Here is a 13,645-nt window from a genome sequence, read left to right as displayed (position 1 = left end):
TTCCAAACCCCATGGCCCCATGCCTCCTCCTGGGGCACACTGCCCCCAGGCCCCCTGCCCTGGGCTCCCTCCAGGACAGGGGCTTTCCCAGGAGGGAACAAGTCACTCAGTTCAAGGTCTAATTTATTACACTTTCACTTCCTTTTTTAGGTTACAATTAAGAGGCTACCACACAGCCCAGCAAGGAACAGCGTAAGGGCCCAGCCTGAGCTGTTCAGTGGAAGTGCCCTGGGTTTGGTGCTGCCGCTCGGAGCAGGCTGGCTCCTGATGCACGCTCCCTTTGACTGCGGATTAAAGGCATGCGTAAAAAAACTATATGAAAAATGAAGACAACCTAGGTGGCATTGGCAGACTTGAGAGAAATGTTTTCTTCTCTTTCCTTTTTTTTTTTTTTTTAATTAAATCTGAAACTTCTAGTTTTGGATAAAAGACTTGTCTTGTTCTTTGTTTTACTAAGAGCCGAATCTCTTGTCTTTTTCTAGACAGGGACTTTAATATTGAGATGTAAGAGAAGGAGGGAGGCTTGTTTGCTTGCTTTGTGTGGTTCGCTCTGTGCCTTCCCTGAAGTTTTCACACCACCGAGGGCGCCCTCAGGCTGGTGCTCTGGAGATCCGTGCAGCTGGCAGCTCTGCGTTCAGGATGCTCCAGCCCTTGTAGCTCCTTGGCTGTTTAAGCTGAATAACGTCACTGTTGGGACCTGCTGAAGCCTGGGCCCAGATTCAACTGTCACAAGAGAGGTGCTCCTCTGGCAGCACCAGCCCTTGATTCCCTGTGCTGCTGAGCCACATGGGTGACAGGAGCTGGCTGCGGAGCAGGGCGAGACGGGTGGATGAAAGCACCGTGCCGGAGGTGCAGGGGAGTGGGAGCATCCCGTGGGCATGTTGTGCCGTGTGGGCTCTCGGGGCACTCTGCCCTGCCTGTCTTCATACACACCTAACTGTGCAGGAGGCTGAACCCCGCGTGTGGGGTGTTCTGGCCACCGCCTGGGCTGTGCTGGCAGCTGCCTGGCTTGGGGCAGGGGCTCTGGTCGGGGTAACAGCCTGCCTGGCATTTCAATATTGAATCCAGGCCAGTGGTGCATTAGATGTTTGTGTGTGAGGGTTCTCCCAAGGGAAGTGGTGCGTACTGTTGAAAAACAGGATGACAAAGCCCTAGAAAATACATTAAGAGGTAATTCTGTGGTGAAGAGGGCTGGGCTTTTAGTGAAGACAGCATATGAATGGGCTGAAGGGGGAAATAAAAGAAACTGAGAGTCAAATGGCATTCTTAGTGTATTGCATATTTGTAGAAGAATTGGATTCCCCTCCGAGTCCAACTTGCCATGTTATATTTGCAATAAACTATTGGGTCTAATCCCAGTTGTGAGGAAAATAATGGCTTTTGTTGCCAAGCATGTTTTCTCACTTGTCACAAATCAGTAGGGTGAAACATATGTTAGAGGAACGGCTGTCCTAGGCTGCCCGTTTGGAAGATCAGTCGACAGCACTGTTGTCCTGGACAGATAATTCAGCATCCACAAAGCAGCTGCTCCTGGCGCAGCCAGGGTGGTGGGTGGGCGGCCCCCGAAGCCCTGGGCTGGGGGCTGGCAGCAGCAGGGCTTGCTCCTGCTTTCCCGGCTGTGTTAGTGGAAGTGCGCGGTACCCCGGGGGAGGAGGAGGAGGAGGTCTCTGAAGGCTGCCATCCCAGCCCGTTGCTAGAGAAACCTCTGCTTTTGTCTGTGCCTGTCTGAGCAGCTGGAGGCAGCACCCTGTGGTGGGGGGCTAGTGAGGGGCAGCATGCCAAACCCCACATCTCCCCGAGGAGGAGGATGCTCGCTTGCAGGGGCCCGGCCACAGGCTGCAGCTGGGGTTTGCGGGGCTCCTGGCTGGCTCGGCCGGCCGGAGCTTTACTGCATCCCCATGTCTGCAGCTTCAGGCTTTCCTGCTTGCTGGAGTGTGCTTGGCTCCTGTAGTCTCTGGTGTTTCAATTCAGACTATGCACCTTCACAAGTCTTGACTCTCTGGGATTTTCCATCACCAATTTTTGCTTGGGTAAAATTGGGTTTATTTAATAGGTCCATCTTACCCTTGTCATGTGTTACCCATATGTCAACTTCGCAACAGGTCCAGGGGCTGACCCTGGCTCCTGCACACAGCCTCACCTCTCTTCTGGCAACGGGCTCTGCTGGGACCCAACTGAGTTTTGGCTCCTGGAGTGAGTGCGTGGGTTGTTATAAAGCCACAGTGCTAGGCTGCAACCGTCACATTGATGGTATGGCAGAAAAAGTGCCACTGTTCATCTTGTGTGGCACTTTGACCTAAGATGGGACAAGCAAAAGTAAATGTAGCTGTGGAGCATCATACTTTCCATCACTTAGCTTGTGACTGCTTGGCAATTTTTGTTTGAGATGTTTTATTGTTTATGAAGAAAGGAATTTCTAGAGTAGCAGTACACCATGAGTCAGCACTGTACTTCTGCTGGTGTTGGTTTCCGCTGGGTTTGATGCCAGTTAAGGAGCTTGGCCCTTATCAGCATTTGAGGTAAGAAGTATTGGAGCCAGAGGTTACTGGAAGAGGGGGAGACTTGCAAAATAACTACTGGAGAACAAGATTGTCTCACTTGCTCCATTTATTGCAAAAGGATGAAATTCTATCCCCATTGAACTGGTGGGAGTTTTGCCACAATCTCAGCTGGGGCTGGGGTTTCAACATGGCATTTGTAAATGCCTGAAATTTGGAGATTCTGCTGCCCAGGAGAATGTAAACTGTATGAAGACAGAAGGAATAAATAATAATAATTATAATGACACTGGTAAAAGCTGCATTGATCTAGTGGCATTCATTTAGACTTTGATTGTTATATTTAAAAAATGACACCATATGAAAAATATCCTTTAGCAAGCTGAGGGTGGGACTGGTTGAAGGAACAGCCTGTTAATAATGAACTGGAGATGAGCATGCTCTGTGTATTTCTTGACCTCTCCACATAAGCATGTTACTTCTAATATGAGTGCTCAAATTGGCCATGGTTTGTACAAAATAATTCTGTTCTTTGTAAAACACTGCATCATCCTTGTTGTCAGAGGTATGCTATTTGGGTGCATGTAATCATTCTTGGGCTCTGTGCGTGGCTGCCAGCATCGTCCTCAGTGGAGAATGGATGAGGTGAACAGCCTAGGAAAGGAAAAAATGAGACTTGCCCTGATCTGCTGGCCAAGATGTCAACATCAACGCAGACAACACTTTTCTGAAGTCTTGAAAAGCTTTAGGGGATTGCCTTCGCTTTACCCTTTTGCTGGCGCACCAGTGAGTATCAGTTTCCAAGCCAAATGCAGAAGTCCCTCAATGTACGAGAGCTGGTCTTGCTGTGGTGGTGATCACATGAACTCCAGCATTTCTGAAGATCAGTGTTTCCAGAAGTTCAACAGAAGTGCCCCTGAGAGTCAGCTGAATGGGGCCCCTGCGTGAGCCACTGCTGCTGTGATGCGTGCATAAGCCCCCCGGCACAGTGGGGGAGAGGGCTCAGCTGCAGCTGGTGGGCACGCAGAGCTGGGCACGGCGTGGCCATCTGTGGGCACAGGGCACTGTGGCTATCCAGGGCCAGTGGCCATCGCACTGGTTAGGAGGGAAGTCTTAGGTTAAGCAAGCAGCCAAAAAATACCTTTCCTTGGAGATCTTTCTGGCACTTTGTGCAATGGGCTTCTTTGTTGACATCAAACACTACCTTTACACTCTGACACTGCAGAGGCTGTTGCATGATAGAAAACACTGTCTGAGCAACGGCAAATCTTACAATATTGGAGGAGGAACAGTGCCTAGCATCACAAAACCCGTATGGAAAGAATTGCTTCCTCCATGTAGCTCTTTACAGTTTGCTGCAGAAGCACGTTGTTTTGCTCCAAACCACGCACACAGAATTTCAGCCAGGCTCAGCATTCTACTTGGGTTGTAGTGACCATAATGTCAAAACATGCCAACTTTGAGCCCCCTGCCCAGTGGTGGGCTTGTAGGGCTGTCAGGGGCCGGCTGCCCTGCCATCCCACCCAGCCATTGCCATGAGCAGCACCATGTTACTCACGGTGTTACTGACTGCCACTGCCAAAGTAGCTATGTCTTCTCCTGCACCTCTAGCTGGCTGACCCAGAATCTTAGCAATTCTTCCGATTTCTCATCTAATTTTCTTCATGGTGAGTTTACATCTATTTTGGCAGTTCTGCGGTTAACAGTTGGACGTGATCTCAAAGGTCTTTTCCAACCTAACTGACTCTCTGATTCTAGTTTATGTGAATACTCTTTCTTCAGTTTTAAATTGCTCCTTTCTTGGTCTGCTCCCCTCCAGGCAGCAATTGTACACGCTCTCAGCTGTTGTTTTCCTGAGCTGGCTTTTGAGTAGCTCTGTCAAGTTTTGGGGTGGGTTTTGGGGTTGTTCGGGGTTTTGCTTGCAGTTTTTTAAATGTCGCTATTCATTTACAAACCTGCCAAAGGCTGATTGTAAAAGGTTTTTCTCATCTCTGTGCTGTCGCTAACATTCATGTACCCCTTGGCTGTTGGCGGTGGGAGGCTGCTGCTGGTGGGTTTATCACCGCTCGGGCACATCAGCCCGTGCACAGTGCTCTGTGTCGCGGGGCTGGCTGTGGCAGTCACGCTCGCTTTCCTTCTGCATCCCCTCTGTCGTGCTTGGAAGGGGTGTGAGCGTTCTCGGAGGTCCTTGGCTGACAGACCCGTGCCGTACCTGGGGTCTCGGGAGCCTGGATCGATGGTGGGGCTCTGCAGGGCCATGCTCCCCTGGTTGGGCTGTGCTAAACGTGGTCCTGTTGTCCTGGCTGCCGCCCTGGTGCTGGAGTGTGTCTCCTTGGGCAATGGGATTGCTGCTGACATCTCACGTGCCTGCGTGCGTGGCCTAAGAATAATGAGCAGTCATTGGCTGTGATACGGGCTAATTGAGTTGAAAATGTTTACAAAAGTCAAATCTCCAGATCTTCTGATCTCTCTCGGCTGGATTAGCAGTCCCACAGCCCGGCTTGAGTGTTGTGGCTCTCCTTGGTTTGCCAAGGAATTTTGTTTTGTTCAACATCCCTGCTGCTGTGCTTCAGAAGAGCTGAGGAAATCATATCTCTTGCGTTTTCAACCTCTGGATTTGCATTTTAAATAAAGACTGCTCACAGTGGAAACTCCTTTCTTATGAACAGAACCAAACAAACTGGGGGGGGGGGAAGCAGCAAACCTTGAAAGCCAGCTGCCCAGCAGAGCTCAAGGGTACTCAAAATTTTTAGCACCCTTGTTTGCAGAACAGCTTGCTGTGTTGTTCTCCTTTGTCACTGTTTGTGATTTCATGCACTTTGAATTAAATCGTGGGAGCATTTCAGACTAACTGCTGCTGGGAATGTGACCAGCTACACAATTTTAACGTTTTGCTTTCTGCTTTTTGGCAAATGCTTTCAGCTCTTCCTAAAGCAGTTTGGTAGGTTTTTGTTTATTGGTTTCTACTGAAAGTTTGTATAAATTCTAAGTTCAGAAAAACAAAGTGCAAGATGGCAGTCTTCCTTGCATGGGCCTGCAGCATTTCTGTTCATATCCTGACAGTGCTGGGCAGAAGGCAGAGTGGGAGAGTTTTCCTGGTGAGGTTTGCTCTTTGTGGCAAGGAGCTGATTTTTAATCTAGCAAGGGAAGCTTGCAACATGGGATATTAAAAAAACTTATATCCTAGTTGAACCAAGGAAGGGTCTGAGCCTAGTTTGGGTCATTTCTCAGAGAAACCTTTAGCAGTTGCGGAATAGCTTTGTGATGCTCTCCGAGGCATCCCATTTACTTTCCCTTTCCCAGATTATTTTTATTCAGTGTAAATACGGACCTTCCACCGTTATGTGAATTCCAGGAGTTGCCAACCTGTCACCATGTAACTGTCCCCTAGGCAGGTTTTTTCGGCTGTGAGCACACCTGCTGCCGGAGAGCTGGAACGAAGGGGTTAGTCCTTGAGCGATGGTGGGCATCCATCAGGTTTTTAACAGCCTGGCTCTTTTCTTTGTAGACTTTACTGTAGCCCAAGGAAATGTGAACTTTTCTGTTCCCAGTTGCCTGTGCTTTGGGCTTGTGTCACTCCAGTAATTTCTAAAGGTGGTTCTCCGCGAGGCATGTCAGTTGGGTGCCTGGAGATGACTCCCCTCCTGCCAATTACAGAAGCACGGTTAGTGATCTCTTCCCATGAGTGTCCTCTGCTTTCTAGCTGTGTCTTCCAGATTTTAATGTTTTTGGGGTCAGGTGCTGAAGAGATATTTGTCTAAAATGGAAATCATAATTTGCACTCGGTTGAAGGTTGTAATTAAAGGCTTGGTAATTCTTCCATGATGGACAGGGCTGATGCAGCTTGTGCTGATATGGCCAGAAAATTGCTTGCAAAGTGCTGGTAAAGACAGTGCGGGTTTTGGTCTGGATTGTCAGCTGGTGCCTGCCAGGGTGTCAGCCCAGATGTCAGTAGAGGTGTGTTGGGTTTGGGATCGCTGGGGATCTGCTGTCTCCATCTCCAGTGCGTGAGCAGGCCGGGTTAGAGGGAGAGGGTCAGGGTGGAGGTTGTTGAGATCAAACAGCAAATGGTGGCTGCTCTGTTGGTGGGGCTGATCTCTGGCTCCACCGTGCAGGCGGGAGAAAATGGATGTCCTGCGGCTGCTCCTGCCGTTCCCTAGGCAGCGGGCATGAAGGGCAGAAGAAGGCTTTTCTGCCTGCCTGTATTTTTTCATGGTTATCTGAAAAGGCTACTTAAGAGCAAGTTAATTTTAATTGAAAGGAGGGTGCCTCTTAAATGCAGCAGCAAAGTAACGATGGAAGCAGGGGAGCGACAATGCAGGCACTGTCGGGGGCTGTGTTTGTGAGCGGCTGGCTCCGAGACCTCTGGAGCCCTGAAGAATGTTGTTTTTTCTGTTATTGTTCCTGTCTTTGCATTAATGATACCAGCAGCCCTTAATTTTGTTTTCTATCACAAACCTTTTCCATTTAACATGCAGCAGCAGCTCCTGAGGTCAGTGGCCATCTCCTTTTGTTTGTGTGACCGCTGGTAGCAGAGTGGCTGTAGGGTCATGGCTGGCAGGCTGTATGTGCCCGGAGAGACTGTCCTTTGCCTCTATGCGCTTATGTGGAACTGGCCTGGCTGAACTTCTGCAAGGAGACTTGAAAGTGTAAAAGCAACACGTTGCGGGAGCGGAGAAAACAAAGAAATTCTGTTGATGAAGGTCAACATGTGCCTTGCTGATGGTGCCCGGATGCCCAAGAGTGTCCTCTCCAGCCGGTGGGACTGACGTGCCATTGTTGAGTCCTCCTTGGTACCAGGGCTCTGGGGTGAGCCAGCACACATGGGAGGATGGGCAAGAGGGAGCTGGGTCCTGGCGAGTCGGTGCTGGGCTTGAGAGCGTACAGCACGGCACACGGGCAGGTGGTGGAGACCCTCACCGAGCCCCTGGTGAAGGCAGCTGGCTGCAGGTCCCACAGGCACAAACTGCGGATTCCTGTTATGTGGAGAAGGGGTTGGTGAAAGCTGCAGAGCCTCGGTGAGTCTCTGCGTTGCTTGCTGCTGTCTGCGCTGCCTTAAGTGACCCCCGTAAGAGCCAAGAAGAAATCTTTGTGCCACATACAAAGATCAGGCAAGCAGCAGTCGCTCAGATCTGGAAAAGAATAGGAAGAGGTAGGAAATGGAAAAGATTGGAGAAGCATTATGGTATTCCTTGTGCTTCAGTGCACTGTCGGGGTGCTAAGAGCTGCACTGGAGACCACCTCAGCTTGTAATCCCCTGTGAAAAGGGAACTAGAGACCAAATCTGTGTTTTTAAATAAAAAATCTTTATTAAACTTGCTCAGGAAAGCAGAGCTCTGTAAAGCAAGCCTTGCGTTGGCACCAGCAGGAGTGGGAATGTAAAATCCATATGGGATGTAATGAAATTTCCACTGACCTTGTGTGGGAAGGAAATTTGTCGGCAGGGGAATGTGAAGGTTTTAAAAATGTTTCTTTATGAAACCGGTACCTTTGTATCCTGTAGGAACATAGCAGTGGGTTTTTAAGAGGCTTAATTCAAAGGTGGTTACTCTTTGCCACCCTCAGCTCCAGTGAATGCCGTCGTTAACCGCACAAGTTGTGTAATGGGGGAAGTGCTTGCCTTCAAAAGCCGGTGTGCGTGAAGCAGCGCTGCAGCGTGGCAGGCATGCCGTGCCCTGGGAAGCTGCTGTGAGGAGCGAGCGGTGGATGACAGCACCAGCCTGCCATCTCGCATCCCGGCTCTGCTCGGGTGGAAAGCAAGGGAGCTGTCACAAGCCGTGACTGCGGAGGTGGTTGGCTCCCGTTGATCCCACAAGGCATCGCAGCTCTTGCACAACAGCGTCCCTGAAGAGCAGTCTCCCTGATGAAATCAGAGCTGCGGTGCTGCATACGTGTGATCTTTCCTGAAAAATAGCCGAGGTTTACAGAAATGCTGGAGTCCCAGCTACCAAGGACTAGACCAGCTTTCAGGTGTGATAAGAGTACCGCTTTCTGGAAGTTCATGCAGCTTCTCCAGGCATTCCCACACATCTCTGTGGCAAAACCAGGCTAAATATTGCTGTGTGGCATTAAAGCATCCTTCCTCTCTCCCCAGAGAAAGTGCCATTGCAAGGGGAGCAAATCTGTTTTCTGTGTCTGAGTGCAGACATGAAGAGGAGGGGATGGAGAAGCAGTGTTGTTTGTGAGGTGTGCAGCTCTGTTGAAGCATGGTGCTGGATACCATAGGAATGGGATACTGCTTGTTTTGATGCAAGGGTAAAGACCAAGACACTCTGATACCAGTCATTCGGAGATCTCATTTGTGATGAGAATTTCTTTTTCTCAATTCTTTTTGTAGGCTTTTTTTTTCTTTTTTTCTTTTTTCTTTTTTTCTTTTTTTCTTTTTTTTTTTTTTTGCTTAAAGGGTATTTCTGGCATTATATGTATAGTGGAATTGTCTTTCCTTTCAGGGTGTTCTGCAGCTCAGCTGTGAATGAGGGCTGATGTCTGTGTGTAGCAGATGCCCAGAGTCACAGGGGAGCCCTGACCATCCCTGCTGCACATCTCCCTTTCTCCTCTGCCTGGGGCCTTGGCCCTTCTGGCTCCTGTGTCCAGCATCCTTGTGTCTGCAGATGGAGGATGTAGGATAGAAATGAGTTATAGTGCTTTGGCTACTGCAGGGATGGTTACACAGTTATCTAGGCAGACTTCAGGTATGGAAGCTGGCATTGCTAGTGGCCAAGTGCAGTGTGTTGAGTCCCTCACCAAGGCTGTGTATGTGCTTCAGATGCATTTTTATGAACAATTGTCCTATCCTCTCATAAAGCATCAAGAACATAAAGGAAGTGTTGTAAAAGCAATGCCCAAGGAGGATCCCACAGAAGGTGACAGATTAACTTTGGAGCTTTCAGCATTCGTTGCTTCCAAGGCGGTTTTGTTTTTAGGTGACCTTCATGCAGCCTGTGGTCTCCAGTCCCATTACTGCCATGGTTAAATTACAGAGTAATGAGATTGCTGCAGGTGGTCTTATTCCTGCAGCTCTCTGCGTTCACCTGTCAGGCTGCGAGTGGCTCAGTCTTGCATGGTAGTTGTTCTGTAAAGAAATGTTGAAAAATAGCAGATTGCCAGATTCCTGTAATAGCAATTTTAACGTCCTTCACGTGGGATTCTCACAAATGTAGAGCTTGAAATTGTCCATAGATCTTTTGTGATGTCAGTTAGTGCTTTGCATCATCATTACGTAACAATTTATTAATTCAGCATCCAGTATGGAGTAGTGGTTTTCTGGATAGGGCCTTGCTGTAGCTGCAGAGTTGTGGGACAGCCTTATGCTGGCAGGCGACTGGTAGGGCTAGCCTGCCTTCTGCGCATATATATGTATATGCATAGTGAAGATTATTTCAAGCATTGGAGTGACACTGCTCTATTATCTTCGTTCAGGTCATTGAGCTTCCCGATTACGGTGCAGTGATTTCAAGTGCGTGTGCTCAGGCAGTACAGGTATTTTTAGTTTGCTGTCGTTCTTGTGGGTAAGTTACCATTTGTTCTTAGCATACTTTTGCAGAAGGAATGCAGGATGAGGTCTAGTCCTCTTGCCAAAGAGCTCTACCAATTTTAGGACTTTCTTCTTAGTAGAGGCTGAACCCTCCTGTCATGTAGGCCATGACAGTTAATGTGCTGCAGCCTTGCACCAGAAGTTTAAGAAAGCAGAGCTCCTGTTGTGGCAGAAAATCCAGGCAGAAGATCACCCAGGAAGCTTGTGATTGCAGTCCGTTCCTGGTGGCTCTTGCAGGTGGCCAAGTACCCTGTCGCAGTGTGGGAGGGCAGGCGAGGGCTCTGCGGTGCTGGCTGTGCCCAGGATTCCTGCTGCAATCGCCAGCAGCTGGAGTCCCCTGGGAGCCGCTGCCTCCTCTGCCTGCCGGGAGCCCGCTGCAGCCCACCGTCCTGTGGCATGGTGAAATCCCCGAGCTGCATGGAGAGGCATGCACCCACTAATATCAGTCATCTTCCTTTCTCCTGTTGCGTCTGTGGACCTCTTGGCTGATAATAGAGCCCAAAATCTTCTGGGGAAAGAGAACCTGGGGCTGCTCAGCTTGGCGACCCTAACGCATAGCTTCTCCAGTAACCACCCGTGGTTCTTCGGCGTGTATGTGCACGTGCATCTTCTCTAGTGATGTATGGAGTTTGGGAGTTACTCATTAATGTGTTGTAAGACCATAAGGTGATGGAGGGAAAGCTGTGATCTGTGGCCTGGACGCTGTCTGAGCTGGGATGTGATGCTGATTGAAATGCTAAGCTTTGGTGCCACCAAAATCATGCTCTTCCCCCTCTTGCTCTCGCGCCCTCTGTTGCAGCCCTACCCTTGCCTCCCAGAAAGGGCCAGAAGTTTGTGGATTTATAAATCAGCCAAACTCTGTGTTTTAAGAGCTGCCTGCCAGCTTACATCAGGTGTGGGTCTGGTCCTTCACGTTAAAAAAGGAACGGCTCCCTGAGCAGTGAGCACCTGTAGTGGGGGCTGGGGGTGCTGCGCGCGCAGGGAGCGGCTGGCCGGCCCCAGGGCTCCTGGGCTGAGCGCAGGATTTGCCCTCTGGGTTGCACTGCTCTGCAGGACCATGCAAGGAGGCTGTAGGATGCTTGGGCAAGGAGCAGGTGGAGATGGGTCCTCACCCCCACACTTGGTGGGGTGTGGAGCTTGGGGGGATCTAGGCACCAATTTGGAAAGGAAAAAGTAGTGTTGGCATGGAAGGGAGGGAGCTGAATTGGCGGTGGTGCTGTCGCTGCTAGCGTTAGGCCAGCAGCGAATGGCACTTCTGTGGGAGGTGGGGAGGGGACAGGGTGGGTTGGAGCCTCTCCGAGGTGCCTTTGTGTGCTGCTCCGGCCCTGTCGAGCCCCGTCCTGTGGTGAAGGGAGCAGGAGTGCTGCTGGGCTCCTGCTGCCAGGCTTCTCCGCTGCCTTTTTTGGCTAGGTATGCCTTGTAAGTGTATCTTGTTGGGGTCCGTCAGCTACAGGTGACCAAAGTGAGAAATGTATACTCAATCACAAACCTTAGGGAAAGACAAAGAATATGTTGTTTGTTACGGATTGTTTATAAAAATGTTCGTAGCGTTAAAAAGGCTGTTCCTGTTGGACTAAAATGGCTGCAAGTGCTGTGCCGGCTCAGCAGAGTGCGTTTCTGTGCACTGTTTTCATTGCGGGGGGGAGAAAGCAGGGTTTCTCGTGGTGAGCTTGTGCAGTCGTACGCTGTTGCTGGAGCTGACCTGCTCGGCTGAGGTGTCTGGCTGGCTGCCTGCTGCAGATGGGGTGTGCGGGGCTGGGGGGCTGCTCTCCTCTCCGCCCCTTGGGGTCTGGGGACAGGCAGTCACGGCACGGACCCATTTCGTCGTCTGACCCCTGCGATTCTGGTTTCTCTGACCCCTTCGCTGCGCAGCTGCCCCCTGCTCAGCCCAATTATTCTCACTGCATTTTTTTTTTTTCTACCGTCTAGTCTCATTTTTGCCTCCCGTTTCCAGCCGGGCACACTGCCTCCCCGCCAGGCAGAGCCCAGCTGCAGCTCCTGCAGGATCGAGCCTCCCCTGTGCAGGCGGCCTCGCTGCAGAGAGCTGCTGAAGACCTTCCCCGTGGCCGGGGAGCGGTTTGGAAGGTGTGTTTCCATCGCACCCCTTGCACGGGTGCTGCGCTGCTCCGCCTGCAGAGAAGGGCGAGGGGTCTGACAGAGCGTTGCCTTCCCTGGTGCTTGCCTGTCTTCCCAGGATAAGCGTCGGGGATTTGCAGCAGGCTGTGTTATGTGTGAAGGGGCAGCTGGAAAAAGTGACACTGGCCTTTTACCACGGGAGAGAAGAATCCTCAAAACGAGGTTGATGAAGGTGAAAAACACAGCTCTGATGTGTAAAGAGGAGAAACGTTAAACCAGTCTTCCAATAATTTGCATGTGCTGGACAGGATTAGTGTGTCTGAGGTGATCGGTTACGGCGGTGCTGGGTAAGGCTCACACTGGAGAAGTCTCTGCTGCTTCTGGGATGGCTGTTCCTTGCAGGGTGCAGGCAGCAGCAGCAGGAGCCCTGGCAATGCTGGGGCAGAGATGGGGGCTGCCCAGGGCTCCGTCCCCTCTTGTCCTCCGAGCACCCAAGCCCCTCTGTGGCAAAGGCTACGGGAGTTGTAGTGTATGTGTCACAGTGTCTGAGGGGCTTTATGGGAAAGCAAAAAAACCCAACCTGGAACAGATAGTCTGTGGTGTTTTGTGAGCTGGAATTCGGAGGGTGTGAGACTTTGTAAGCCTTTGAGCCAAAGAAGAGTTTGATTTGCCAGTTAAGCCAGCAGCACTCTGGGGACGTGGGTGAGACGAGTATGCATTTACAGTGCTGGCTGCCTTCAGGCCACTGTCAGCTGTTTGGTAGGTATTCATGTGATTACTTATCAAGAAATAATATGTTAGTTTATATGCATAGAACACAGGATTTCAGGGAGTACTAGATAAACTCTAGTATAATTTTCAAGTTTCAAAAAGGCACTTGAAAAGCGCTGAGGGTTGGTCTCTGTGTACTTACACAGCTGTTTATTTTGACAAAGAACAAGGTTTTGGGACTGGTGAATGAAATTTTTCAGCTTTTGCTTGGAAAAAAAAGGAATCTGTTGACTTTAGCAAGCCTTGAATTAAACCTGAGGCTTGTGAGGGAGCCTGCTCTAGCAGGGCCTGTCCAATTTGCTCTGAGACATGAAAGGACAACCCTCCCGGACGGAGTTTGTTGATGACATTGTATTTTCTTCTCTCTCGTGTCCATGCAGAAATCCGAACTCAGCTGGTCGAGCAGTTCAAATGTCTGGAGCAGCAATCAGAGTCGCGCCTGCAACTGCTGCAGGACCTGCAGGAGTTCTTTCGCAGGAAGGCTGAGATTGAGCTGGAGTACTCCAGGAGCCTGGAGAAACTGGCTGAACGATTCTCCTCCAAGATACGCAGCTCCAGAGAGCACCAGTTCAAGTAAGCGGGTGTTTCCAGGGGCAAAATGGTATAAAATGATGGGCCAGAGACTGCCTCAAACACTAGAGGTTTGTTTGTAGCTGTGCAGTCCAAAAGGGGGGTAAACTAAACAGCATCAGTGGTGACCTTGTCTGTCTTGTCACTGTGCAGGGTTCATAAAAAGAACTAGAAATGCTTTTTTCCAAGGCTTTCA

General features: G+C 50.2%; 1 protein-coding gene across 2 annotated transcripts in view; it reads left to right on the top strand.

Moving 5' to 3' along the window:
- Positions 1 to 13,645, top strand: part of SRGAP3 (SLIT-ROBO Rho GTPase activating protein 3) — a 126,374-nt gene that overhangs the window by 49,319 nt on the left and 63,410 nt on the right. For both annotated transcript variants that reach the window (XM_080387549.1, XM_080387550.1), the window contains exon 2: positions 13,260 to 13,452. In XM_080387549.1, the coding sequence (XP_080243675.1) occupies positions 13,260 to 13,452 (193 nt within the window). The remainder of the gene's footprint in view (positions 1 to 13,259; positions 13,453 to 13,645) is intronic.

The sequence above is a fragment of the Falco punctatus genome (genome assembly GCF_963210335.1).
Source record: "Falco punctatus genome assembly, chromosome: 4".
Lineage (NCBI taxonomy): Eukaryota > Metazoa > Chordata > Aves > Falconiformes > Falconidae > Falco > Falco punctatus.
Note: the sequence above shows the minus strand (reverse complement) of the source record. Positions and strands in the feature narration are given on the sequence as shown.